The sequence below is a fragment of the Sus scrofa genome, chromosome 8, assembly GCF_000003025.6.
Source record: "Sus scrofa isolate TJ Tabasco breed Duroc chromosome 8, Sscrofa11.1, whole genome shotgun sequence".
NCBI lineage: Eukaryota > Metazoa > Chordata > Mammalia > Artiodactyla > Suidae > Sus > Sus scrofa.
The window spans coordinates 14,746,634-14,774,386 of NC_010450.4; the positions used below are offsets into that span (position 1 = coordinate 14,746,634).

The following is a 27,753-nucleotide window of genomic DNA, read 5'->3' on the forward strand; positions in this document are numbered from 1 at the left end:
TCAAACATTATTCTGGGTGTTTCTGTGAGGGCATTTTTTTTTAAACACAATTTTATTTTATTTTACTTTTATTTTATTTTTTTATTTTTTTGTCTTTTTGCCTTTTCTAGGGCCACTCCTGCGGCATATGGAGATTCCCAGGCTAGGGGTTGAATCGGAGCTGCAGCTGCCAGCCTACGCCAGAGCCACAGCAACATGGGATCCGAGCCGCATCTGCAACCTACACCACAGCTCACGGCAATGCCAGATCCTTAACCCAGTGAGCAAGGCCAGGCATCGAACCCTCAACCTCATGGTTCCTAGTCGGATTCGTTAACCACTGAGCCACGACGGGAACTCCTGTGAGGGCATTTTTTAGTGAGTTTAGCATTTAAATTGAGACACTGAGTAAAGGAGACTATCTTCCCTCATGTGAATGGGAGGCCTCATCCAATAGGCTGAAGGCCTGAATAGAACAAAAAGGTTTATCCCTCCTTGAACACATGGCACTTCCTCCTACCTGATTCCTTTGAGCTAGAACAGTGTTTGTTTTTTTCCTGCCTCCAGACTTGAACTGAAACATTTGCTCTTCCTGGATCTTGAGTCTTCTGGCCTTCAGATTTTTAGATTTATACCATCTGCTCTCCTGGGTTTTCGGCTTTGGACAGGCCAGCTTCCACAGTTGCATAAGCCAATTCCTTATCGTATATATCTTATAAAATACATATAATTTTATACATTTGTATATTTATCTTTATGTATCTATCTTTATATTCATACATACATACATACATTTATTATGTGTGTGTAGATAGATAGATAGTCATGTGACTTTAGGCAGCCAACAAAATGTGAAAAGTCAAGTTCATGTGCGGCATATGTAGGTCATGTGTATATTTCTCACCACATGTATCAAAGTGATTGCTAATCTTATTTTTATATTATCTACCCACTAGCCAACAAGCTCCCCAAAAGAAAGATTTAGGTCTTTTCAATTTTTATTTTTTTGGCATCTAGATCACTTTCAAGCAGTTAATAGGCCCCATATACATTTTTTTTTTCTGAGCTAAATCAAATAGGCCTTTAATGGGGATATGGTAATTCTCTCACTTGTTTATAATGTAATTGTCTTCAATATTTCCTCTACAGGTATTGAGAATCACATAACACAGTGCTGTAATTTTGTTTCTGCCATCAACCTGGGTTTAGAAAGCACAAGAGAAGGAAAGTATACTGTCTTTACACCCATATCTTTACTCTTTCCTTTTTTTTTTTTTTTTTTCCCTTCCTGATGTTCCAGGTTTCCTTCTTTTATCATTTCCTTTTGTCTCAGAGAACTTTCTTGAGCAGTCTGTTAGGGTAGGTCAGCTGGCAAGACAGACTCTCTTAATATTCTTTCATCTGGGATGTCTTGATGGCCCATCGTCTGATTGGCATTAGTAGATTGCCTTTTCTCATTAAAATTGTGGTTTGCCTGGGTTTTGGTGTGATGAGTGATTTTCTTATTGTATCCTGGTCATTTTCTTTGGTATAATAGGAAACTCTTTTTTTTGTCTTTTGTCTTTTTTTGAGGTTCCCAGGCTAGGGGTCTAATCTGAGCTGTTGCTACCAGCTGCACCAGAGCCACAGCAATGCCAGATCTGAGCCGCATCTGTGACATACACCACAGCTCATGGCAATGCCAGATCCTTAACCCACTGAGCAAGGCCAGGGATCCAACCGGCAACCTCCTGGTTCCTAGTCAGATTCTTTTACGCTGTGCCACAACAGGAACTCCAGGAAATTCTTGATGCTATTTAAATCTTCTATTTTAGCTACCAGTCACTTTGTTCAGACTTAGAATATAGTTTCTAGCCTACTTCTGTGGGTTTTAGTTCTAACAACAGTTTAGTTTTCACAGATTTTGCAAAGCAATCCTGGCCTCTTTCCCTATCTTGGGGCTCAGGATCACAGTCATAACTCTGTGTGTGTGTGTGTGTGTGTGTGTGTGTGTGTGTGTGTGTGTGTGTGTGGTGTGTGTGTCTGTGTGTGTGTGTGCATATGCAAAAATACATGTTCTTCTTCCTTGGTGTTTTTCAGGGTCTTAATAATTTTCGTTTTTCTTCTTTAACCTATGATATGTGGAAAATAAGAGATTATATATTACCCTACTTAAAAGAAGTTGTGAAGATTAAATAAGTTAATACATAAAAGCACTTGGAGACTTCCAGTTCTTAACCTGTAGGCCACCAGGAAACTCGGAGAATTCCAGTTCTGGAACACGATGGTATAGGCTCACATATTCCTACGCCTTCCTCTCAGTACAATTAAATGCCCTGGAAATAATTCAGTAGACAATGATAAAAGGATTTAGAGAGTTGGAAAGAAAAATATGAACTGCTAAGGGAGCTCAGGACCTGATGAATGACAGACAGCTTGGTGAGTTTCCTGAGTTTTTCTTCTACCTCATCTATGGCAAAAAAGGGTAAGTTCAAGAGAGAGCTAGTGGGAATCCCCAACCTCTGCTCCATACCTTGGGCATCAACTGTTGAAATCCACCTGAAGCAGCAGCTTCAAAGGCTCAGCAAAGCCAGCCTAGCACTGCTGCATGATCATAGACACACTAGCAGATCCACCCATGGGCAGTATTTTTGGAGCCCGGCTTCCCCTGCTCTTGACTCAGTGGCATGAAAGACCTAGACCCAGCATCTTCTTGTCTCTCCTCTGCTCCCTGGCAGATGACCCAATATATCACTGAGCAGGAGACGCAGCAATAGATTTACAGCTATTGTGCCTACTTTAATCACAAACCAAATCAATTTGGAATGAGCAAACAAGTGTATAGACTTTTTTTTTTAGGGCCTCACCTGATGCACATGGAGGTTCCCAGGCTAGGGGGTCCCATCAAACTTGCAGCTGCCGATTTACACCACAGCCACAGCAACAGAGGATCTGAGCCGTGTCTGTGACCTACACCACAGCTCAAGGCAACTCTGGACCCTTAACCCACTGAGCAAGGACAGATATGGAACCCGCATCCTCATGGATACTAGTCAGATTCGTTAGCACTGAGCCACAATGAGAACGCCAGAAGTAGTTTTTATATATTTTTTTGATCATTATTAGAATTCACATTTTTATTTTTTATAATTTTTCATTACGTTAGTTGGGAAACCATATGTGGAGATATTTTCCCATTGTGTTATCTCATAATCACAATGAACAACACACAGGTTTATGAGTTGTTATTTCTTACACAAGATATAACTAGTCAGCAAGGCCTAAAGTAGTATTTTTAAGTTTTCAGATATGACCTTATATTAATTGAATAAACTTTGTTTATTTTTTGAGATTCTTATTTTTTATTTTTTAATGATTTTTATTTTTTCCATTATAGTTGGTTTATAGTGTTCTGTCAATTTTCTACTGTACAGCAAAGTGACCTAGCGACATATATATATATACTTTTTCTCACATTAGTGATTCTTCTTTATACAATGTTTTTTCTTAACTTTGCACAGAAATATTTATCATTCATGTCTCATCTGTTGTAGAGTGTCCATGTTGTTTTGGTGGGAAAAATATTCCTTCCGTCTTATGTAACTAAGGAGAGTGTATCCCAAGTCATGAAAGAGAAATGAAATAATCCTATTAATATGAAAAGGAGTTAAAAGGGTTGGGTCCAGTTAGATTATTTTCACTCCAATGATTCTCTACTAAATGTTTGTATGTTCTTTTTTGCATTCATCATATCCTATTAAAAATAATAACCATAATGCAAATAAGAACAATACATTATTTTAGTTTATATAGTTCTTTCACATACATAGTTTTCATTTCATTATCATGGATCAGCTACGATTCATGACTTAGTGAGAGGTCTATTGTTTTGGACTTTGGCTGCTTGGGTTAAAATTCTAGCTTTACCCTTTCTTAGCTGAGTGCCCTTGGACAGGTTATTTAATCTTTTTTGGCTATATTTTCCTCATCCCTAAGGTAATGTGAGCAAGTAACTCATCTTTTTTGCCCCTCAACTTTCTCCCTTTAAAATAATATGGTTTTCAAGGAGGATTAAATGAGGAACTAAAGTAAAACATTTGGACAAAATGCCTGCATATAGTAAGTACTTAATAAATGTTACTTATTTTTATCTCCATTTTATACACAGGGACCATCTGCTTCAACAGATAAGCACGTGCAAGAAATGGATATGCACCATATCTGGTACTAATTTATTTTATATTAAAATGAAATGAATTTAACTTTTCTTTAAATGCTTTTGCAGAGTTGCATTTCAGAGCTAAAGAAATAGCACAGTAGATAATACCGAGAAAGACATTTACTGCTTGTCACTGAGCAGCCACTTTGGAGCTCAGAGCTCTTATCTTTACAACATCCCTTTGAATTTAAACATAACCCTTTAGGAAACTATGACCTCGTCCACTGAACAACCATTCTTTGGACTAAGGCCAAATTGGACCTGCCTTGTGTTTCCATATCAACAGTCAGCTAAAAATGATTTTTATATATTAAACACAGCAACTGATTTGATGATAGAACACACTTAATTTGAACCCCAAGTAAATGAAAGTTATTCCCCCCAAAAGAATTCCATAATTCTCATTAGTAGACCTTTATTACAAAAAATTGTAATGCATAGTTACATTTTTAATTACACCAGCAAAATAGTTGTGGAGATATATTTTCCTTCCTTATTATGTTAAGGATCTTTATAATGTCTCCGATTTTTGACTACTGGACTGCAAAGCCTGAATAATATCTGGTCCCTTATAGAAAAAGTTTGCTAACTCTTGGGCTAAGATATTAATGTGACTCTGTGGGAGAAAAATGGATTTTTGACCATCAGGCAGGTATACACTTTGAATTACATTTTTCCAACAGAGATTGTGAATTGCCTCTGTTAATCAGATTTGACTTTTATCTAAAATAGAATAATATTTAACCTTGGGGTTTGAAAATATTTATTTTGAGTTTATGTTAGACTACAGCAAATTTCTTTGTAATTTTAGCCTGATATTGTGACCCTAAAGGAGAACAGTCAACCTTTTTGAAATTAAAAGAAGGAGCCTACAGAAGTTGTGAAAAATTCCTGCCCCCTTTTCCCAAATAACACGGAAAAAATTTTTTTTCTTGTATGAATATCCGGGAGACATTTCTAGACTTAATAAGTCAAAAGATTAGGCAATTTAAAACTATTTACAACTGAATTTCCTTTTCCTCAACAGTAAATTTCTTATAAATTAATTTTAACCTCATAAAAATTTTAACATTTTTGCTGTTTATTTTCCCTTGGGCTTTTAACAGTTAATGTGCTTTTTAACTTGCATCATTGAGTACTGTTTCTTTTACTTTTTTTTGTGGTTGTTCTTGCCCAAGTATCTTACATATCTAACGTTCAAATGTCACTTTACCCCACCTTTACCTCCCTAAATACATTTTTGTATTAATTGTATAGAGAACGAATCATTGCACAAAGTATTCAAATTACAGAATTTGAGAAAACGTTTATTTGATGTTTATAAAATGGGATTTGGTGTCAGACCAGAATACTTATTCCTACTTTGCCAGTTACTAACTGTATGAACCTGACCAGTAAATGAATTCCTTTGAGTCCCAGGTTTTTACTTAACAATGGGAGATTTAAAAAAAAAAAAAAAAAAGCCTCTAACTCAGAAAATTGTTGTGAGAATTAAAGGAGCTGAAAAATACAAGGTAAGGAGCCCAGTATTTACAATACAGCTATTACTTAACAAATACAGCTACATTATTATTGAAAACTAGATAGCATTATAGTTCATCTGGTTTAATTGCAACATTATATGAATCAGAAAAGCTAAGGCCACAAAATCTAAGTTACATATCCAAAGCATCCCAAGCATTTGCACTTAACAGGATACCCAGATTTTAGACTTTTCATTTTAATTTCACTAAACCACCAACAAGTATTTATTGTAACAGTGGAAAACCAACTTCATTTTTTTCAAAACAGTATTGTGGGACATAATTATCACAATGCTAATTGTATTCATCTCACCTCTTTTGTTCTTTATCTTTATTCCACTCTTAAAGTAAAGCCCCCAGCTCACACTTCCTAGGTTTTCCCAGAGCTCAGTACAGGAAATTCATCATAATAGTTATTGAGAATATCTTACCTATTCTCACAACACAAATAAAAAATATTTTTAAGTATTCTAATTATGAAAATAGACTTCCCTTTATTTAATAAGCACCTAGCTCTATGCTAGGTACTGTGCCATTAATTTGACAGATATTAATCTTCACAATAATCATGAAAAGTAGGCATTGTTATTCCCATAATATTAAACTGGAAAAAAAAACATAGTGTACTGACTTTGTAACTATTTGAGACATAACAGCGTGGTTTTACTGAGATGGAAGCTCTTTCCACTTCTCGAGGCCATTTCTTAGGAAAATGAGCCTAGTGCTTGTTACCGCTGTGGCTCCGTACATGGAAACATTTTGGCGCCCCCTAGAGGTCGTCAGGAATGTACTCGTCAAATGCCAGAGCATGAGAAGCTGAAGGGCTGCTGATCACTCACTGCGCCCAATTCACCTAAAGTGACTAAAGCACAGCCCGGAGGACCTCTACAGAACAGTGATTTTCAAGCTTCAGTGAGTATCAAAACCACTTGGAGGCTTATACCTCAGGTTTCTGGCCTCCACACCCAAAGTTTCTGATTTTGTGCTGAGGTGAGGCCTGCAAATTTGCATTTCTAGCCACAGCCACTGGTGTTTCAGATGCTGCCAGTCCAGGAACCACACTCTGAAAACCATTGCCCTAGAGAAACATCTCAGAGTTTCAGCTAGCTCCAGACACTGGTCTGGTTTCAGTAACGGGGGCCCTGGTGCTGTGGATCCTAGTTCTCTCCTGCTCCCTTCAAATGTTGACAGATGTGAACATCTCCTGTGTGAAGGCGACAGTTCCTGATGAACACAGATTCCTTGATCCCTGGGCGATCCAAAGACTAGAGGTACAGTTGGGTGTAGGAGAACTAACTGAAGTATGAGATCAGAGAACTCAGGTTTTGGTTTTCACTGTGCCAGGTAATCAGACTTGGCTGAAGGCCAGGGTCCTCACCTGAACACAAATAAAATAGCAACCATCTAGAATTACACTGTGGTTTTAACTCTTCCAAATAGCCTGGAACCTCGGAGGCATGTAACCAATTTTAATTAAATCTTAAATCTCAGGACATTACGGTTCCATATTTACACTTCCAATACAAACATATTATGAGAAAAAATATGTAATCAACGGGAGCACGTTTTGCAACAATGGAAAACAGTAGATGAAATCAGTAAAATCCACAGAATTATTCTGTAAGTTTCATGAATTGGATCAATGCTATTACTGTTATCTAACTTTGTTTTTTATTAATATTTAACTTTTTTTCATCAGTTCTTTTTTATTCCTTTTCCCCATATATCCCAACTTCACAAAATTTTCCTCCATAAAAAATACAAATCGAGAGACTACTTTCTCATGTTTTTGTTTCTGTTTTATTTTTATTTCTTCCTTTATGTCTAAATTGTTTTCTAAGTTATTCCAGCAACTGGATTTTTTTTCTCAAGGTAATAGGTGACTTGAATGGTGACTCTAGTAAAGTCTACTTCTTTTTATCCAGGTCAGGATTTATGGAGACCTCATGTGGTGACAAGTGGCACCACAGAAGGGCTTTCTTCAAGATGGGTGTAATAGAGTCAAAGAGAAAATCGGAACTCATTGGGGAGCAACGTAATCTGGAAAGAACCAAGACATAGAAGTCAATGGTACTGAAGCATACAAGGCCTCCAAAAACCTCCTGCAATAATACTGAAGGAATAATATGACGATTTTTTAAATGAGAAGGCTGGTCACTCATGTATAAATTTCCTTTTATTAACTGAAAACTTGTTGACAAAGAAATCAATGTGCCATGTCTCTCAGGAATTAGTTGCAATCTCCCCCCCCCTTTTTTTCTCTTAATGGAATCCACCAGACGTATCTTCTCCTTTAAATTTGCATCAAGTTATAAAATATGTTTCTGGAGGCATGTTGCTGTGAATGTTATTTTTCAGCTGTTTTCTGGGTTTTTACACAGAATGGAAAGTGAGCCAGAGAAAGCATCAGACTTGAACTTATGTCTATGACTTGCATCGTGTGATGATATAAATAGCATAACTTAGGCATAGTTGGCATGTGGATATGTTTTTGCAGTTAAGATACAGAACAATGATTCTATGTGGTAGATAAAGTTGAATATAAATACTCCTATCACAGACAGGGTATTAAAGTTGTGGAATTAAGTTAATTAGTGTGGTAGCAAACATATTTCAACCATATAATTTCCTAGTACAGACCAAAGAAAATTCCCTGGGGGTAGAGGGGGGGGGGGCTGAGGTGGGAGGAAGAGTCCTTCATCAATGACAGGTATTTGTTCTTTATCTCATTTTCCTTCCAGGGAAGTGTGACTCCTGCTTCCACTTTCTCCTTCTTCAGGAAGTTACATAACAGATCTTTAAGCTAAAATCTAGAAGGACAAATGAGTTAATGAACGTTAAACATTTTTAAGTATTTAAAAGAACAGAGGAATGTAAGTCTATGGCATTAAAATCCTAAGAGTTCCAATTCAGTTACCTAATGGGTACCCTGTCTTTGGAGGTTTCCTCAAACTGGCTTTAAGTTTTTCAGGGCAGGCAAAATGACATAGGAGAAGCAGCCTTCATGCAAAGATATTTTGGAGAACGAAAATGTAGGTAGGAAAAAAGTTGCAGGAGATATTGTAGAAATTTCAGTGGAGTACATTCTTGTGTTGAAGAAGTCTGTCGATTTTCAGGGAACCTCCTGTGTGTCAGGCATATTGCTAGATGCTGGAAATAGAAAAATGAATGGGATAGGTCCTCTTGCCTTCAAGGGGGTAGCAGATAATTACACAAATCATTATCACACTGTGAGGCCAGCATTAGGCTGGGGGCTTGCACAATCCCTGTGAAAGCTGTGTAAGGTGGAATGAGGTGAAGCATTTTTTAATTCAAGCTAAATTGTTGACTCATGTAGATGTCATTTCAAACCAATAGTGGCACTGGTTTTTGCTGGAGGATCGGGTGGGGTGGGGGTGGGAAGTGAGAGAGTGGTAGCAGTTGCCACATATACATCACACTAAGAAGAAACAAGGAAATTCTCTTCCAAGACGTAGTGGGGAAAAAATATCCAGAACTTCTCTGAAATAAAGGAAACATTCTGGTTACAACGTGCGTTGCTAGGGATTTATTTTCTCCCTCCTTTCCTAAGAAAGTAAAATCACACAGACACATTCAAGCCGTAAGAGTTTTGTGAGCAAATCGTCTATTCAAGACGTTCACCAAGCAGGGTGTTAAGTGCATGGCTACAAAGAAAGGGTTAAACGGAAGGGGTGGCTTGGTAATGGGAAGGCTGGCGAGAAGGTTCAAAACCACCATTTTCCAACTTGCAAAAACTCTGAACTTTTAAGCACCCAAAATATACATGTGCGCCTGGGAACGCAGGCAGATCTATTTCGGTAGAATTTTTTTTTTTAAATTTAAAATCATAATCTCTCTCTTGCTGCGCTTCAAACACTGAGCAGCCCCCTTAGGATCGCATGGCAAAAGCTGCAGCGGAGGGGCTGGCAGCGCTATTTATGAGCCCGGTTCAAAGCCGCGCTATCGTCATCCCCTCGCTGCAAACGACCATCTTCGAGCCTGGGTCACCTCTGGGTCCCTGGAGCTGGGGGCGGGGGCTGGGGAACCTCCTTCCATCACCAAACTTTGTCGGGGCGTGGGAGCAAGGACGCGAGCCCGTGCGCACGGGAACGCGCGCCCGCCGCCGCCTCAGCCTGGCGCTCGCAGCCGGGGCCTCACCTCTCCCCGGCGAGGTGCGGGCTCCCCGCCCGCAGCCAGTGGGCGGCGCCCGACCGCGCGGGGCGGGGCCGAGGGGTGGGGGCTCCGCCGAGTATATAAAGCCGGCGCCGGCTTAACTTCTGACTTGGGGTTATTTATTTGGGGAGCGCGCGGACGGCGGAGGCTGGCGGCGGCAGTGGCTGCCGCAGACGTTGGTTAAAAAAAGGCGGCGGCGGCAGCGGCAGCGGCAGCGGCGGCAGCGGCGGCGAGTAATGGGAGCGCCGTGGCTCCCGGGCGCAGGCGGGAGCTGCCGAGCTTTCTGGGCAAGGCGGGAGTGCTGAGGAGAAAGGGGAGCGTCGAGGGCCCCGCAGCCCGCTCCCGAGGCGCGGGCCGGGTTTTTGTTCGGCTGCGCGGAGCGCCAGGCAGCCCGAACCAACAACTCCAGTTACAACAACAACCCACCTTCCAGCAGCCGAGCGAGAATAGGGCTGCTGCGTCCGTCCTATTGTTTAGACACTTGCCAGGAGCTCGGGAGTCCGCAGAGCCACATAGTCCCCGCTCCCTGTCGCCGCCTTCCCTCTCCCCCTCATCACTCCCCAGAGAAGGAGGCGCGGAAAGCCGCCGGGAGAGGGGAAGGGGCTGGAAGGAGACCGGCTGCTCTGGACTGCGGCCGCCAAGTCAGGTGCAGCGCCCGGAGCCGGGCGGCGTCGCGACGTCGGCAGCAGGACCCTCACGGTGGCTGTGGGACTGGATTCAAAGCCTGGGAAAAGTTCCTGCACTTTGAGAAGGAGGACCCACTTGTGGGCAGCTGTTGGGGGGGAGACCTAGGGGCTGCGCCCACCCAAGAGCCCGGTCTTGTCTCTTCCACCTTTGCCATCAGGTGTCTGTTGCGGAGCTGCGGCGTATCCGGGAGACGAGAGGGGCTGACACACGCACGCACACAGGACTGCCGTTCACTGCATCTTGGGGTCTTTTAGGATCAGCAGATTCCACCGACCCAACTGCCACCTCGCCACCCTCCGGAACACCCCGGGAGGACCCAGGACGCGAACACCTCCAGCTTGGCCTTTCCACTCTTTGCGGTCGGCCTGCCAGCCATTCCCTGCTCAATCACAGCAAGAGCTCTCATCCTCAACTTGGCCTCTGGGATTTTCTCTGCCTGGGTTGTCACTAGTGGATATTCCTGCCTGCTGCGGCGGCCCGATTGCCCTTTTGTCTTTTCTGCGTGACCTCGGGGAAGGCCCTGGTGCGGAGCGTCGCCAAGGACGCGGGCAGAAGGTGGAATTGCCCAGACGTCCTTCGGCGGAGTGCATGTGTGTTTGCAAACCGCCATCGGCTGTCGGTAGACGACGAGGTTCGGTCAGGGCTGCGGAGGAGCCGCAGGCTGTGGGGAGACCGCGTGAGTGAGACACGCCAGGAACCCCGCAGCGACGTCCCGCTCCCCCTAGGCTGCGCGCCAGCCGTGTGCGCCCCCGCACGCCATGTCCGGTAGTCCAGCGCGCTCCACTGCAGCCCCGCGGGGCCCCTGCGCCTTCTAGTTTTGGAGAGCCCACTTCGATCAAGGCCACCGTTCCTACTGAGCCTCCCTCCTCTGTCTCCTACCATCCCCACTGGAATTGGATTTGCTGAGGGGGTCCGTGGAATCCGAGTACTCCTGTTCCACGCGCAACCGGCCCCTGCATCTTCAGAATCTTCACTGCTGTTGGGAGTCCCAGGTCTTTTACTGGCAAGTTGATATCTGCGAGAATAGACGACGCGTGATCTCCTCCCCCGCTCCTCTGGGGTCTCCCGGTAGCCTTGACCAGGGCAGTTGATCTTAAAGTTGCCCAAGGAGCGCCTGCCGAGCTGGAGGAGGGTGAGGGGAGCTGAGAGGCGCGTACCTGTGTCAGCTCTACTGCTTTGAAAATTACTATTACTTTCGTATTATTTTGTGCACATTATCCGGACATTCTGGATTGCTAGCCTCGCGCTAGGCACTGGGCCTCAGGCGCAGCGTGGTTTGAGAGGAGCAGCGAGCTAAAAGAAACCCCCGGCGCCCACGAGCTAGGAGGCGGCGGGGGAAGATGCGCGGCGTCGGCTGGCAGACGCTGTCCCTGTCGCTGGGGTTAGTGCTGGCGATCCTGAAGGAGGTGACGCCGCAGGCGTGTCCGGCGCAGTGCTCCTGCTCCGGGAGCACAGTGGACTGTCACGGGCTGGCGCTGCGCAGTGTGCCCAGGAATATCCCCCGCAACACGGAGAGACTGTGAGTATGGGTTCTTCCTCCCCCTTCCTCCCCACCATCGCGGTCGCTCAGCCTATAGATTGGAGGGGTCATCGGCACAGTAGGAGGGGTGCTAAGGGTAGCCCTCACTAGCTTTCCAGAACGCGCATCCTGGGTTTGAACTCTCCGGGAGGGCGCTGCCCAGGGAGGGGCCACTGCCCAAAGGAGGGGCGGGCCCGCTGGCAGCTCTGCTTGGTCCCTTCCTCCCGCTCTAGACCCGCCACTCGCAGCCCTTTGCCGGCGAGTTCTCTGAGGCTGAGGAGGCGGGTAGAGGGGCGACAAGTAGTCGCGGATGCCCAGGGCAAGGGAGACACGACTTTGTTCCTCGGACTCTGTAAACGGAGTCACCTTGCGGTTGGGAACTCTCACGGGTCGGTTCAGGGCTGAGTCCCTGCTCTTGTCACCGCGGGGTGGCGCGAAGAGGGGGGCTACCGGAGGTGGCATTCAAAAAAGAGTAACCTCAGCTCCTTGGCTTTGTGTTGCCCTCCTGGGGACGGAGGGAGAGGAGAAGGGGTCCTGGGGCGGCAGAATCCACCCGGGGGCACCTCTACAGGCCGCAGAAGGAAAGATGCGCCGGGACGGCCGCAGCTCCCTCGGTGGCAGCGCTCAAACCCCCACGACTCTTCCCCCGCCTCCCACTTCCCCCGGGAGGAGGCGAAGGCGGCGGCGAGCCCCAAGGGACCTGCCCAGAGGGAGACTCTGGAGGAAGACCGCATCTTACCAACTAGGCGAAGTTAGGGCTGGCTCTCCAACCGGAACCAGCCAACTTAGGTCTGATCGTTTTGGTGACCCCCGCGGCCCTCCGCTGCCCCCTCCCCGGCCCTTCCTGCTGAGCCCCAGTGCCCCCTTTCCACCCTTCTGGCAGTTTCTGCATCCCTTCTCGTGGCAGCAGCTCCCCTTCCTTCCTCCCTTTGCGCTCTGCTGCCCGCAGATATCCCCGCCTCCCTGTCTCTACGAGTCTCTAATGAAGAAGTAATCGCAGACCCGGGGTTGACGGCCCACGCGCTCCTTGGGGCGCTTCCCGAGTTCAGGGAAGTGGAGCATGGAGGCCGTTCTCTTTGTGAACGCGGAGGCCGCCACCCGCGCTGCCCGAGCGCCCGGGACGCGCTCCGCTCGCCGTCGCGCGTGGGTCCAGCGGGGCGAGGCAGCCGGGGCCAGCGCTCCCAGGTTGCGCTCCGCCAGCCTCTGCGCCCCGCCAGCCTCTGCGCCCTCGGGGTGTGAGCGTGGCAGGCCGTGGTGGGGACCCGCTCGGACTGGCACCTCTCCACCCGCGCGGCCCTCAGCGCTTGGAGTCGCTCTTCTCATCCAACCCATTGCCTCGCCCTCAGTCTAAAGGCCTGAGTTGAGCCATCTCTTTCTTTGCAAATGGCTCCCCCATCCCGAGCCTCACTGGACCGCCCCCCGCTACTCCTTCTGCTCCCTCTTTCCCAGGCCCGCAGCGCTGGGCAATTTGGGGCCTGTTAAGGGCGTCTTGTCAAAGTGTGATCTACCGAGTTTGTCTGCGATGGGGGACGGGATTCGTGTTATGTCAAGTACCCCGAAGAAAAAGACCCCAGCCACTTTCGGAACAATTCTGTGGTGCTTTTTGCTCAGCACGGAAAGTGGGTTGAGGAGGAAGCAATGCAGAATTCTGTTTTAGCACTTATCATTTCATGCTCTTCCGAATAATTTAAAGTTTAAGCGCAAGAATGTCCTATTAAACAAAAAGGGAATAAATGCATTTAGGAGGATATCAAGTGAATTTTAGGTACTTGAAAAAAATTATCCTTATGAAGGATCTATAAAGAGTTATCAGAAAAGAGTTTACTTAGTGTTGGCTCTATAAAATTCTATCATGGACAACATAAACACATTAAATACGGTTTTGAAACATGATGTTTTAAAGTCAAGGTAAGGTTTACTTCCGTGAAGGAGAACATTTAAACCGCTGTAAAACCTGGTTTTACTTGAAATGATTGGAACCAGGGCAAGTTTAGATCTTGACCTGAGATTCCAGAAAAGGGGGTAGTGAAGGAAACGTGGTGCTGAAATCTGAACAAAAATGTCAGGGCCTGAATGCTCTCTCCCTTATTGCCTCAGCTAGTAGTTTTCACTTTACAGTCACGGCGAGGGGTGGGGTGGGGGGTCCCTGAGCTGCAAATGAAAAGTTTAGTTTTCATACAAACATACATTGTTGGAAGGTAAATGCCTATAAATACAAGTCTTTGAAGTGCAGTTCTTTTGATGGTACTCTAACTTTATTCTTTGCTTTAGGAAGTTTAGCCACCGTGCCACCTAAGGATAGGTTCTGAATTTTAAAATTTCTTCCTGAATAGTATTAGAAAATTGTGCATTTAACTTCCTGCAGGTTAACTTTTTGGGAGTATGCCAAACAATAATAGTAAATAGCTAAATACCTGTGAAATTAATATGCACATCCTTAGAAAAACAAAAAATTGGACACACTCCCATACACACAAGAGAACTTTTCTTGATAACATAATCACTTCATTTTCTTGTCATATGCCAGCAAGCATGGACTATGTAAGCTTGTTAAGGATCATTTAAAATTTTTTCTCTGAAAGACTACTTCCTTCTCTCTCTTTTTCTTTTACTTTGTAAACTACTTTAGTAATTGGAACTGATCTTTTATCTCAAAGATCTTATTTAGCTTACTTTTTTTGTTTGTTTAAGCAGGTATTGATAGAAATTAAATGGAACTTTCATATTCTTATTTATTTTCTCCTAGGGATTTGAATGGAAATAACATCACACGGATTACCAAGACAGATTTTGCTGGTCTTCGACACCTAAGAGTTCTGTAAGTATGTTCTGTGTTTTGGAGAATTTTCTTTTGTTTTTTAAGGTTGCGTATTTTGAATTGTTATTGATCTCATTGTTGAAACTGTCACAATGACAGAAACATAAAAATTTAAAAGGTCTTGGTTTCTATTCTTTTTCATTTATCAGAACTACAATTTTTTTTAAAACCCTAGGCTTTTATTTTTAGGGTGGATGCAGGCCATGGAGACAGTGTTATGGAAATGACCTCAAATGTTAGCTATACCCTAAATGCCCTATGCATATAAAAATGTAGCATAATTGCTTTCACAATGTAGTAATGTGGGACATTTGTTATACTTTTAGGATTTCAGATTAACTAGGAAGAATTTAAGTGGGCCTACATTTAATTATTACTAATATAAAAAGGTTCAGACTTTTCTAGCAGAGAACATTTAAATGTAATTTCTAACATTAAAATCAGTTAATCCAGGTTTTCACAGAGTTTTTGGTGAAAATGTTTCTCTATAAAAATATGTTGGTCATATTTTGAATTGTTTTTTGTGTTTTATATCTTACCTTTTACAAAGTTGTTGCACTGTGATTACATCTTTAATGCTTTAAGTTAGTTATGAGTGAATCATCATTTAAGATTCAATGCAATGTAAAATTGTTTTTACCTACAGATTTGTAAATATTTACGTCATAGTAAACTTATACTTTTGATCATTGTGTGTTCACTGTTCATTTTTTAAAAACACTTTTTGGCCTTTATCAGTTCTTCTAAATTCTGACATTTATCCATCAGTGAATTGAAGTATATGTAGGAGGAATTATTGTGTATTGATTCTTGCAGTTAAGAACTCAGTGGAAAAGCAGCCATCACAACTGTAGTGTCATGGATTGCTCTGCAGAATATACTGTAGTTGAAGGTTCAGGACTTCGTCTAAATTTTGTGAGAAACCGAATTAGTATTTTCCATGGAAGTTTTGGGATGTAGATGCTATTTTCCCTCCCTGGTTTTTCTCAAATATATCCTCATTAGATTTGATATCTCACACCAGAGCAATATTTAACTTTATAAACAGGTCAAGTTTTCAGTTGCTGAACTGAAATTTTTTCAAGTGCTGAGTGGTAACATTAAGACTCCTCTTATACTTTGCATTTCAGTCAGCTTATGGAGAATAAGATCAGCACCATTGAAAGAGGAGCGTTCCAGGATCTCAAAGAACTGGAGAGACTGTAAGTATTTTCAGTTCCAAACTTATGATGACATAACTGTATTTTTAAAAATACTCGAATTTCAAGGATTATCTCTTCAATTTCATGTCTTAGTTTTTGTAAGATTACAGAAACAAGAGGCTGAATAAGTGATTTTCAGACTAATTTACAATTAGAAACTGTAGAGTTTTTGCATAAATAGGATTAACTTGTAATAAAGTTGAAAAATACAGACTTTAACTTTCCTAGATATTTACTTCCTTGAGAACCATTGCTTTGGTACTTTAGTGATGTACATATTTTTCTTATTGTTCACCTAGTTTGTTTTATTTGCTTATGTAGGAAAAAAGGTGGTAATTTTATTTGCATTTATGGTGCATAATGGAAAACTTTTGCTAATGGGTGTTGTAGCTTCTATCCTGTTGCTGTGTGTATCATCAGTGACATTTGAAGAAATATTTAAAATTCTTAGTGATAGATTTGCTTTCTGATATTTAACACTTGTGAACATTGTTGATAATTGCTCTTCATAGTTTTATTTTGTTATTTTATGGTAACTTTTAAATATTTTTTGCTGGTAAAAACATCTAAAGATTAGTAGAAATGGAAGTAAGAATTATGTTATCAAAGCATCTCACTTAACACTGATTCTTTTTTCCAAGAAGATCAAATGTGGACTTCAGAATTTAAAATATATTTTTATTTTTGCATACACAGAATCTTATGAATTGATATATATTTCTTGAGGGCATTATTATTTATGTCTACAGTGTATATCTACAAAAGACAAAATTTCTGTCTGGATAAAATGCACACTTTGTAATTTTGAAATGTGAATTCCATGACTCATATGTCTTGATAATTTAAGTTTAGTGGCTTTGTATTTTTAAGGGCAAATAATAGCTCTATTAAAAGTAGCAGCAATTATTTTAATAAGTTTCCATGCCTACTTTAAGAGGCGCTCTAGGTAAAAATAAAAATTTTATTTAAAATAGTGAAATATGAAGTTCATTTTAGGCATAGCACATACTCAGATTCACTGGGCCCAAGGGCAAAAGTTAATTCTGTGTAACTATAAGTGCAAAAATGGCTTGTCAACTTCTAAGATATTTGTAAATATAGGTTACATTTTTACAACCTCGAGTAAAATTAAACACACAAATATCAATTTATTTTGCTGTAAAATTGTATCCGTGATTAATATTACAATATAGGGAATATCATTGTGGAATGCAAAATAAATTTAAAACCTTTGTTTAGAGCTAGTTTTGGGAAGGGGATAAAAATAAGGTAAATATTTGGTTAAGTTCATAACAAAGTTCGCAAGTTCATAACCTATCTCTTAATATATAAAAATACCCGGAAAGTATTTATTCTTTAATATCTTTCATGAATAGCTAATTTCTGATGAGTATTTGGCAAAAGTATTTTTAATTTATCCATTAAAAAACTAAGTATGAATTTAATTTAAATGTTTGGAAAGATGGATAGATAATTTAAAGTTATCATTAAACATTAGTAGTTTTCCCATGAATAACTTTTAGTTTTCACATGTATGTGTGTTTAGTATTCACATATATACGTGTTTCCATATGAGACGTGTATATATGTCTATTTTTTCTTAAATGATTTCACGTCATTGAAGGAATCTTAGCAGCTTTTCATGAATTCTCTATTTTGTTTATATGGTAGTTTTAAATATTTTAAGAATGACTGAGACAAAACACTTTTAATTTTTCAAACTACTTTGGATTATCTCTTTAACTTTCTTATTGAATAAATTAACTTTTCTAAAGATTATTAATCAGATGCCTTATGATCTCCAAGGGATTCAAGTTGCAAGTAGGTACTGTTTTTTGACTTTTGCTTCCCCTGGGAATGCCACTTCATCTCAGCACAACTTTTCTATTCTACTAAGATGCAGTCAGATGTTTCAGAGTGGGAGAAGGATTTGTAAATTTTCAGTGAAAACTAATATATATGCAGGACCTCTTTAAATCACCCCAGCTGTTGGCTGGGAGCAAATATTTCATATTTGTGAGGAAAAGCTGAGAAAATTCCTTTTGTTTACAACTGCCAAGGCCATCTGATGGAAGCACATTGTTATCTGACAGCCAATTCATCTCCTTGGGACTCTGGAATTCAAAACCATTTCTTAGGAACATCGCAGATACACTTTTCAAATATTTATTTTTTTTTAAATACATTAAATGGCCAGCAGTTTTGCTTAAGAATGTGTTCAAGTTATTCTGGAACAAACTATTTTAAATTTTGTTCATTATATTAATTGAAAAATAAAAATTAGAAAAAGCTTCCCAGAAGGTTCTGTAATCGAATTGCCGTGGCTTTATAATAACAGTATTATGGTATATATGCTTATTGCAGTAGGTGATGTCGTTAACATCACACAAATTGCCTTTTTTTTTTTTTCCAAAAAGCTGCAGGAGACTGTAAGAAACATGAAGTAATCAATGAATTAACTTTTAAATCCGTCTTGTGTGTGCTTACATGCTTTTTAACAATTTAGATGTGAATTTAAATTCAAACTCCAAATTATGAAAAGGTGTATATATGCAGGTTAATGTTGTAAATGACAGTTAACAACAGTTATTATAACAACTTAATTTTCATTCCTTGTATGAAGAACACAAAATAAAAACATTAACTTTATTCCTGTGCAATTTATGGTTCTTAGGTTTTTTTTTTCATTTTAAAATGATCAAATCAAAATAATTCCAAGTGATATTGTGACTATTTCAAAGTTTTATTATAGTTTTTTTTCTTTTTCTTTACTTTACTTTCTTTGTTTTTTTTTTTTTTTTTTTTAGGGCTGTACCCTGGGCATATGGAGGTTCCCAGGCTGGGGTTGAATTGGAGCTACAGCTGCAGGCCTAAGCCACAGCAATGCCAGTTTCCAGCCATGTTGCCACCTACACTGCAGCTCCTGGCAATGCTGGATCCTTAACCCACTGGGCGAGGGCAGGGATTGAACTGGCGTCCTCATGGATACTAGTCAGGTGCATTACCACTGTGCCACAATGGGAACTCCTCTTTTTATTTTATGTTGATAGTGTCTTTACTTGATCTAGAGAAAGAAGACATCTGAAAACAAAAGATAAGATCTGTGCCTTTTAGAAATCCAACTTTTAATCTCTAAGAAACAGGGTCATGTTATTAGGTTGAATTTAATTTTAGCATAGGGTGAGAAAATCATTATTAGTAAATCAGAGCATTATAGCTACAAAAGAAACAGTTTTTCCACTCAAAGAATTGATGAAATACATGTCAAAATGTGAAGAAGTAGTTGGATATTAAAATCCTCTCTCGGAGTTCCCATTGTGGCTCAGCAGTAACAAACCCGACTAGTAACCATGAGCATGTGGGTTCGATCCCTGGCCTCGCTCAGTAGGTTAAGGATCTGGCGTTGCTGTGGCTGTGGTGTAGGCTGGCAGCTGTAGCTGTAGACTCCACCTCTAGCCTGGAACCTCCTTATGCCACCAGTGCAGCCCTAAAAAGCCAAAAAAAAAAAAAAAAAAAAAAAATCCTCTCTCCACCCTTTTGCCCTTCCCTTCTTTTCCTTTCATTCTCTTCTATGTATTGGTTGGAAAACAACATCAGATGATGTGATGATCAGAATGTGGTTATGGATCATTATAAAAGGAATATGTTTTAGTCATGCCTGCACACTCTGAGCACACAGAACTTCCTGTTATGACAGTTTGCATTACACTCCCAGACCTAACATGTGCAGTGGCAGATCCCCATGGATGCTTCGTGTTGCCAGTAGTTCCTGCTTGTCTGGGATGAGAAAGAAGCTTTGAGAATGTGCCTCATATAGATTGTATTAACAGGTCTCATATTGTTTAATCTAATGTTCAATGAAATCTAATGTAGTTAAGTGACTGGATATTCAGTGGAAATTAAGGGAAAACAAACTACAAGGAAACTTTAGTAAAGAATTGGAACATTTAGAAGTTCCCATTGTGGCGCAGCAGAAATGAATCTGACTAGGAACCATGAGGTTGTGGCTTGGATCCCTGGCCTCACTCAGTGGGTTAAGGATCCGGTGTTGCCATGAGCTGTGGTGTAGGTCTCAGATGCACCTCGGATCTGGTGTTGCTGTGGCTATGGTGTAGGCCAGTGGCCACAGTGCCTATTGGACCCTTAGCACCCTATTGGACCCTTGGCACCCTCCATATGGTGCGGCCCTAAAAAAGCAAAAAAAAAAGGGGGGGGGAGAATTGGAACATTTAAGAATTAAACATCTTTATAGTTCTTGGAAGGTACCTGTGTATGTCTTTAATAAAGTCTATGCAAAATTATTAACTCAGGATTATCTTGGCTAGTGCATAATATGTTAGAAGGTTTAAAAAAACACACCGGGACCCAGAAATTTGGTGTGCTGGGGTAGAGGTCTGTTGTTCACTTATGAGATTAAGCTACAGTCCTTAAAGATCAATTTTATGGCCTTTTAAAGAGACCCAGGCTGCTTCGGTACTTCACTACTGAAAATCATCTGCTCTTGGAAATTGCTTGATAACACCCAATACAAGAGTATGAGAACATTTAAATTTTTTTAAGGTTGTCCAAAAACTTGTCAGGGCATTTTGTTTTAAATGCAATGAAATTCTCCTAATGCAAAATAAAATGCATGTATGCCTAGGTTACATTAATGAGAACCTATAGCCTTCCATGAAAACCTTGGATATTAGGTTTTCCATTAACTTCACACTCATCTTATACTCTTACAATAAGAACATTACAGAAGTGATAAAGGCAAGGGCTTGGACTGCTTTTTTCCCCCCTACCAATGAAGTGTAAGGCATTCTTTTACAGCAGTACTGCTTTACACACTCTCAATTTTGGTGTCTTTGGATTTCAGAGTGCATTTTTTCCTATTAACTTTGTCATTGGATATTCATTTTTGCTTGAAAAAAGAATCCTGAAAATATTATTCTAATGAAGCTGTGCGAAACCTTATTCACGTAGCTATTTTAAAGTGTGTGTCAAGTAGATATAAAGACAATTCTCGTTTTAATTTAGAAACGTCTTTACAATAAGCCTAAATTTGACCACACACCACTCTGTCCTGAAAGGATATCCAAAAGGCACATGTATTTTTTGAAGATGGTGCAGCGCTAGTTCTCCTGACTTGCTGCATTCGCGTGTGACAGCCAGTGTGAGCCTTAGGAACTAGGGTGCTCTAGAATTTTTATTGTAGATGGCTACACATGAGTTCAAGTAGAGAATATGCTGTGGAACAGGTCTGAGGGAGGCTCCTCTTATCCCCTGTTCATTGAGGATATAGAGAATCCCTCTTCTGACTTACCCTGCAAGTTTACAGGCAACACATAACACATCCTTTTTCTTAAAGTGAAGGCAAGCTAACAGCGCTAATCTCCTTGGAAAAGAATGCCAGCTCATCTCAAAAGAATTGTGCTCTGGCATCTTTGCACCCAAGTTTAAAATCACAGCGGTTATTTTGTTGAGAAAAGAGTCTTTAAAGAACATATCAAACTCAGTAAAGAAGCTCAGTATGTACCTTGCATGAGATAAATCATGGACTTAGGTGATCAAGTGTGTATCCCCTTATCTGTGACATCCATTAAAGGTCAATTATTCTTGCCTGTTTATAAGTGATTTGAACTATTTCAAATTACATTTACTGATTCTGGTCTTATAAGGCTTTAATGCCAGTACACTGTTAGACGTTTAGCAGAACAGTGACTCTATCCGAGAGGGTTTCTCATGCAACGTTTTTTATGGGCTTTGGGAGTTGAACGATGGTGAGAAGGCCTGTTTGCTCTTTGTGGATCGTTTTATAAATTCTGAAGCAGCAAGGCTGTTTATTTTTCCCACATCTGTTTTGGGCTCATCCTTTGTGACAGTGTTTGCTGGATGCTGTGTCCTTTATACCTCCCCTTGAAATGAGTAGTTTAGTTTGCACTGTTACAATGTATTTGTGGAGGCAACGAATGTCAAATATTTTACATTGAACTCTGTCTTTTATTCCTGTTGGCTACCTTTCTAGTTGAATTATGCCTTCTAGACTGAATTACACAATTTTGCATGGAATGAGAGACCTTTCTGCATGGATTTTACATATATATATATTGCTCTTATCTGTTTTCAAAAGCAGTTTGTATCTGCCAGACTGGAGGGAATATTGGTGAAAACACTTTCAGAATGAAAGTTTGATAACAAGAGGGCTGATCTGTTTTAATGCAATTGGAATATTATTTTAAGGTCACATTTACAAAACATTATTTGGCTGTCCTCTTGGCAGTAGCCTGTCCACCCTGGCTGTGGGTGGGATTCCAGCTCTCTGCTGCTGTTCTAAGTTCTGGGAAGGGGCATAGGTGCAGATGATCTAGACTCCACTCTGTAAAGCACCTTGTACTTTTTTGTTGTTGTTGGATTTTTATTTTTTCCATTATAGTTGATTTATAATGTTCTGTCAATTTCTACTGTACAGCAAAGTGACCCAGTCATATATATTTATTCTTCTTCTCACATTATCCTCCATCATGTTACATTACAAGTGACTGCATATAGTTCTCTGTGCTATACAGCAGGATCTCATTGCTTATCCACCCCAAATGCAATAGTTTGCATCTATTAACCCCAGACTCCAAGTCCATCCCACATCCTCCCCCTCCTTCTTGGCAACCACAAGTCTGTTCTCCAAGTTCATGAGATTTTTTTTCCTGAGGAAAGGTTCTTTTGTGCTGCATATTAGATTCCAGATATAAATGATATCATATGGTATTTGCCTTTTTCTTTCTGACTTCACTTAATATGAGAGGCTCTAGTTCCATCCATGTTGCTGCAAATGGCATTATTTTGTTCTTTTTGTGGCTGAGCAGTATTCCATTGTGCATATATACTCTATCTTCTTAGTCCATTCATCTGTTGGTGGACATTTAGGTTGTTTCCATGTCTTGGCTATTGCAAATAGTGCTGCAGTGAACAGTGAACATACAGGTGCATGTATCTTTTTCAGTGAAAGTTTTGTCTGTATATATGCCCAAGAGTGGGATTGCTGGGTCATATGGTAGTTCTATGTATAGTTTTCTAAGGTACCTCCATATTGTTTTCCATAGTGGTTGTACCAATTTACATTCCCACCAACAGTGTAGGAGTGTTCCCTTTTCTCCACACTCTCTCCAGCATTTGTTATTTGTTGACTTGTTAATGATGGCCATTCTGACACTTATAATCAATTAATCTTTAACAAAGGAGGCAAGAATATAAGATGGGAAAAAGACAATCTTGTCAGCAAGTGGTGCTGGGAAACCTGGACAGCCACCGTGTAAATCAGTGAAACTGGAACACACCCTCACACCATGCACAAAAATAAACTCAAAATGGCTTAAAGACAAGACACCATCAAACGTAAGACAAGACACCATCAAACTCCCAGAGGAGAACATAGGCAAAACATTCTCTGACATCAACCATACAAATGTTTTCTTAGGTTAGTCTCCTAAGGCAACAGAAATAAAAGCAAAAATAAACCAATGGGACCTAATCAAACTGACAAGATTTTGCACAGCAAATGAATCCATTAAAAAAAAAAAAAAAGACAACCTACAGAATGGGAGAAAATGGCTTAAGATCTAAATCATACAACCAACTTAACAGCAAAAAACCAACAACCCAATTGAAAAATGGGCAAAAGACCTGAATAGACATTTCTCCAAAGAAGATACGCAGATGGCCAACAAGCACATGAAAAAATGCTCACCATCACTGATTATTAGAGAAATGCAAATCAAAATTACTATGAGGTACCACCTTGTACTTTTGTATGCTTTTGCCTGGTGTCTTATGGAACATCGACAAACATTCAGTTGTACTGGTGATTGTACTGTTGATTATGCTTTCTAAACAGATACAAACTTCTCTCTCTGGTTTTAAAATCAGAAATATTAGTTATGAGGGACTTCAGAAAACCCTTGGTTTAAATTCCATTGTGAGATCCTGACCAAATTGCATCATCTTTTAAAACCACAATTTTTTCATCACTAAAACAGAGACATTTTATCTCATGTTGGTGGTACATGATTTGAAAAGATAAAAGTACATCATTTCACAAAATGCTTAACATTTAAAGCATGTAAATTATAAAATACATTATAATAATAGTTCTTTAAGTTGGCATTTAAAGAACTATTATTATATTTTAACATCTTTCTTGTTTTTCAAAAGCTGAGTTTAGGTATTATTTTCTTCTACTGAGCTAATAAAATATCTGTAATAAATTTTAGCTTTTAGTATGCATATTGGGAGTTCCTATTGTGGCTCAGTGGTAACAAGCCCAACTAGTATCCATGAGGACATGGGTTTGATCTCTGGCCCTGCTCAGTGGGCTAAGGATCCACTGTTGCTGGAGGTCAGTGTAGGTCACAGCTTCAGCTTGGATCTGGTGTTGCTGTGGCAGTGACATAGGCTGGTGCCTCAGCTCCTATTTGACCCCTAGTCTGAGAACTTCCATATGCCCCAGGTGAGGCCCTAGAAAAACAATAAGTAAATAAATAAATAATGAATAAATTTCCACATCTACTGTCATTTTCATTCTGATTTCCTTCTTATAGCATATAATTAATAGAAGAGATTTGAAGAAGGTAAAAAACCTTCTCCAAATTGTTTTTCAGAGTATTTGTCATATTCTCTCTGAATATATAGAGAAATAGAAAAAAGTAAGGGGAATGGGAATTCCCATCTTGGCTCAGTAGAAATGAATCTGACTAGCATCCATGAGGATGCAGGTTCAATCCCTGGCTTCACTCAGTGGGTTAAGGATCTGGCATTGCCGTGAGCTGTGGTGTAGGTCACAGATACAGCTCAGATCTGGCATTGCTGTGGCGTAGGCCAGCGGCTATAGCTCCGATTCCACCCCTAGCCTGGGAACCTCCATATGCTGCAGGTGTGGCCCTGAAAAAAAAAAACAAGGGGAGTGAAGAGGAGGCAACACTTTTATTAATGTTTTGACCTTACTACCATGGACTATAAAGGGTGAAAATACTGCCGAAAATATAAAATTTATCTAATACCAACTAAATGTTAAAATATTTTACTTTAAAAATGTTGGAATAGGAGTTCCTATCTTGGCTCAGTGGTTAACAAATCTGACTAGGAACCATGAGGTTGTGGGTTTGATCCCTGGCCTCGCTCAGTGGGTTAAGATCTGGCATTGCCATAAGCTGTGGTGTGGATCACAGACACTACTCGGACCTGGCGTTGCTGTGGCTGTGGCGTAGGCCGGCAGCTACAGCTCCGATTTGACCCTCAGTCTGGGAACCTCCACGTGTTGTGGGTGTGGCCTTAGAATAGGCAAAAAGACAAAAAAAAAAAAAAAAAAAAGTTAGAATAAAAGACAAGTGGAAATTTACCTGAGAAGAAGACAATTACGTGTGAGAAACAGGAGACTGTGAAAGATAGACTTTTTAAGGCAGCTTTTAATCAAATTTGTTACAGACCAGTTGCCTTGTAAGTACCTTGCATTTACAATGACAGGTAAATATGAGACATACATTTTTTACTAGCTTTGGTAAAATTGTATTCGTTTTACATTTTGGACTGAGGTGAAGGTTGCAAATATTAACTGAATTGAGGCGAAAGCTGAGATGTAATATTTGTCTAGCAATGAACAAGTTACAGGAGGAGGCAGCAGATAATAATACATGTCAGTAAACTTAGGCTGCCCTTCAAGTTGAGGTTGTTAGGAATCAGCATTTCAGAGGCCAGGGGTGTTTGGTGTGATACAGAAAGATCCTTCGCCCCACCAAAGGTCACACTCAAAATTAACCCATAGCGGATGGGAGACACTTACTGGGATTTCTCTCCTCTTTATCTTAAAAAAATGTGTCTCAGAGACACACATTATGGCCTTTCTGAAACCACGAATTTCCATCTAGAGAATTTTCAGTCAGCCCTGAGATCTTGTGGGCAGACTCCATCCATCTGGTGATGACACAGGACCTGGATATCACTAAATCTCTGTTATCTGTCCTTCCACACAATTGATCATCCTTGCTGGGAACAATTGGTAATTGACCCCCCTGTTCTGCTTAATGCAGCTGAGTTATGTTGGTTCCCATAAATCCTCCTCTAAGATGCACAGATTTTCCTACGTGCTGTTTATCTGTTCTTAGACGATCAGGTTTTAACTTTAACAAATTCATCCTAATTATTATTAGGACACTCTCCTCTTCGAGCCACTAGGAACTATTCTATGGTCTTATAAGAAGTTAGATTACTTTTCCTCCAGCTCTGTTTAGAAACGGCTATGCATCTTTATAATCTTTAACTTAATTCCAGCTTTTAAAAAAATCCTCTTTAGTTTAAATATTTAATTTCTAGTCATTGTACAGAAACTCGGATTTCAGTCTTTTTTCCTTCACCGAATGTTTTGGAAGAGTTTCACTTTTTATTTTAATGTTTGTGTTTCCCTTTATTCTTAGTACTGATGGAAGGGGTAATAGAAGAACAGGAGTCAAAAATGTACGGATAGTCTTTTAAAGAAAAAAAATAAAATCATACTATTTTTCCATGCATCTTACCATGTTACCTGTTTTTTTAAGTGTAGTTGATTTACAGTGTGCCAATTTCTACTGTACAGCAAAGTGACCCAGTCATACATATGCACACATTCTTTTTTTTTTTAATGTTCTTTTCCATCATGTTCTATCCCAGGAGACTGCATATAGTTCCCTGTGCTACACAGCAGGACCTTATTGTCAGTCCATTTCAAAATGTAATAGTTTTCATCTGTTAACCCCAAACTCCCAGTCCATCCCACTCCCTCCCCCGTCCCCTTGGCAACCACAAGTCTGTTCTCTATGCCCATGAGTCTCTTTCTGTTTTGTAGATAAGTTCATTTTGTGCCATATTTTAAATTCCACATATAAGTGATATCATATGGTATTTGCCTTTCTCTTTATGACTTACTTCACTTAGTATAATAATCCCTAGTTTGTCCGTATTGCTGCAGATGGCATTATTTTGTTCTTTTTATGGCTGAGTTGTATTCCACTGCATGTATGCACCACATCTTCTTAATCTAGTCATCTGTTGATGGACTTTTAGGTCGTTTCCATACCTTGGCTATTGTGAATAGTGCTGAAGTGAACGCAGGGATGCATGGATCTTTCTGAAATATAGTTTTGTCTGGATACACGCCCAGGAATAGGATTACTGGATCATATGGTAGTTTTTTATATTTAGTTTTCTGTGAAACTTCCATACTATATTCCATAGCTGTTGTACCAATGAACATTCCCACGAACCATGTAGGAGAGTTCCCTTTTCTGCACAACCTCTCCAGCATTTGTTATTTGTAGACTTATTAGTGATGGTCATTCTGACCAGTATGAGGTGGTGCCTCACTGCAGTTTTGATTTGCATTTCTCTAATAGTGATGTTAAGCATCTTTTTCACGTGCCTACTGGCCATTTGTATGTCTTCTTTGGAGAAAGGTCTGTTTAGGTCGTCTGTCCATTTTTCAACTGGATTGTGTTTTGTTGTTGTTGTTGTTGTTGTTAACTTATATGAGTTTTTCTTTTTTTGTACATTTTGGAGATTAAGCCTTTGTCGGTTGCATCATTTGCAACTATTTTCTCCCGTTCCATAGATTGTCTGTTTGGTTTTGTTTTTTTATGGTTTCCTTTGTT

General features: G+C 40.5%; 1 protein-coding gene across 1 annotated transcript in view; it reads left to right on the forward strand.

Moving 5' to 3' along the window:
• Positions 11,793-27,753, forward strand: part of SLIT2 (slit guidance ligand 2) — a 391,090-nt gene continuing 375,129 nt past the window's right edge. Inside the window, 3 exon segments of the mRNA XM_021101059.1 lie at positions 11,793-12,079; positions 14,826-14,897; positions 16,028-16,099. Of these exon segments, the coding sequence (XP_020956718.1) occupies positions 11,901-12,079; positions 14,826-14,897; positions 16,028-16,099 (323 nt within the window). The 5' untranslated portion in view covers positions 11,793-11,900.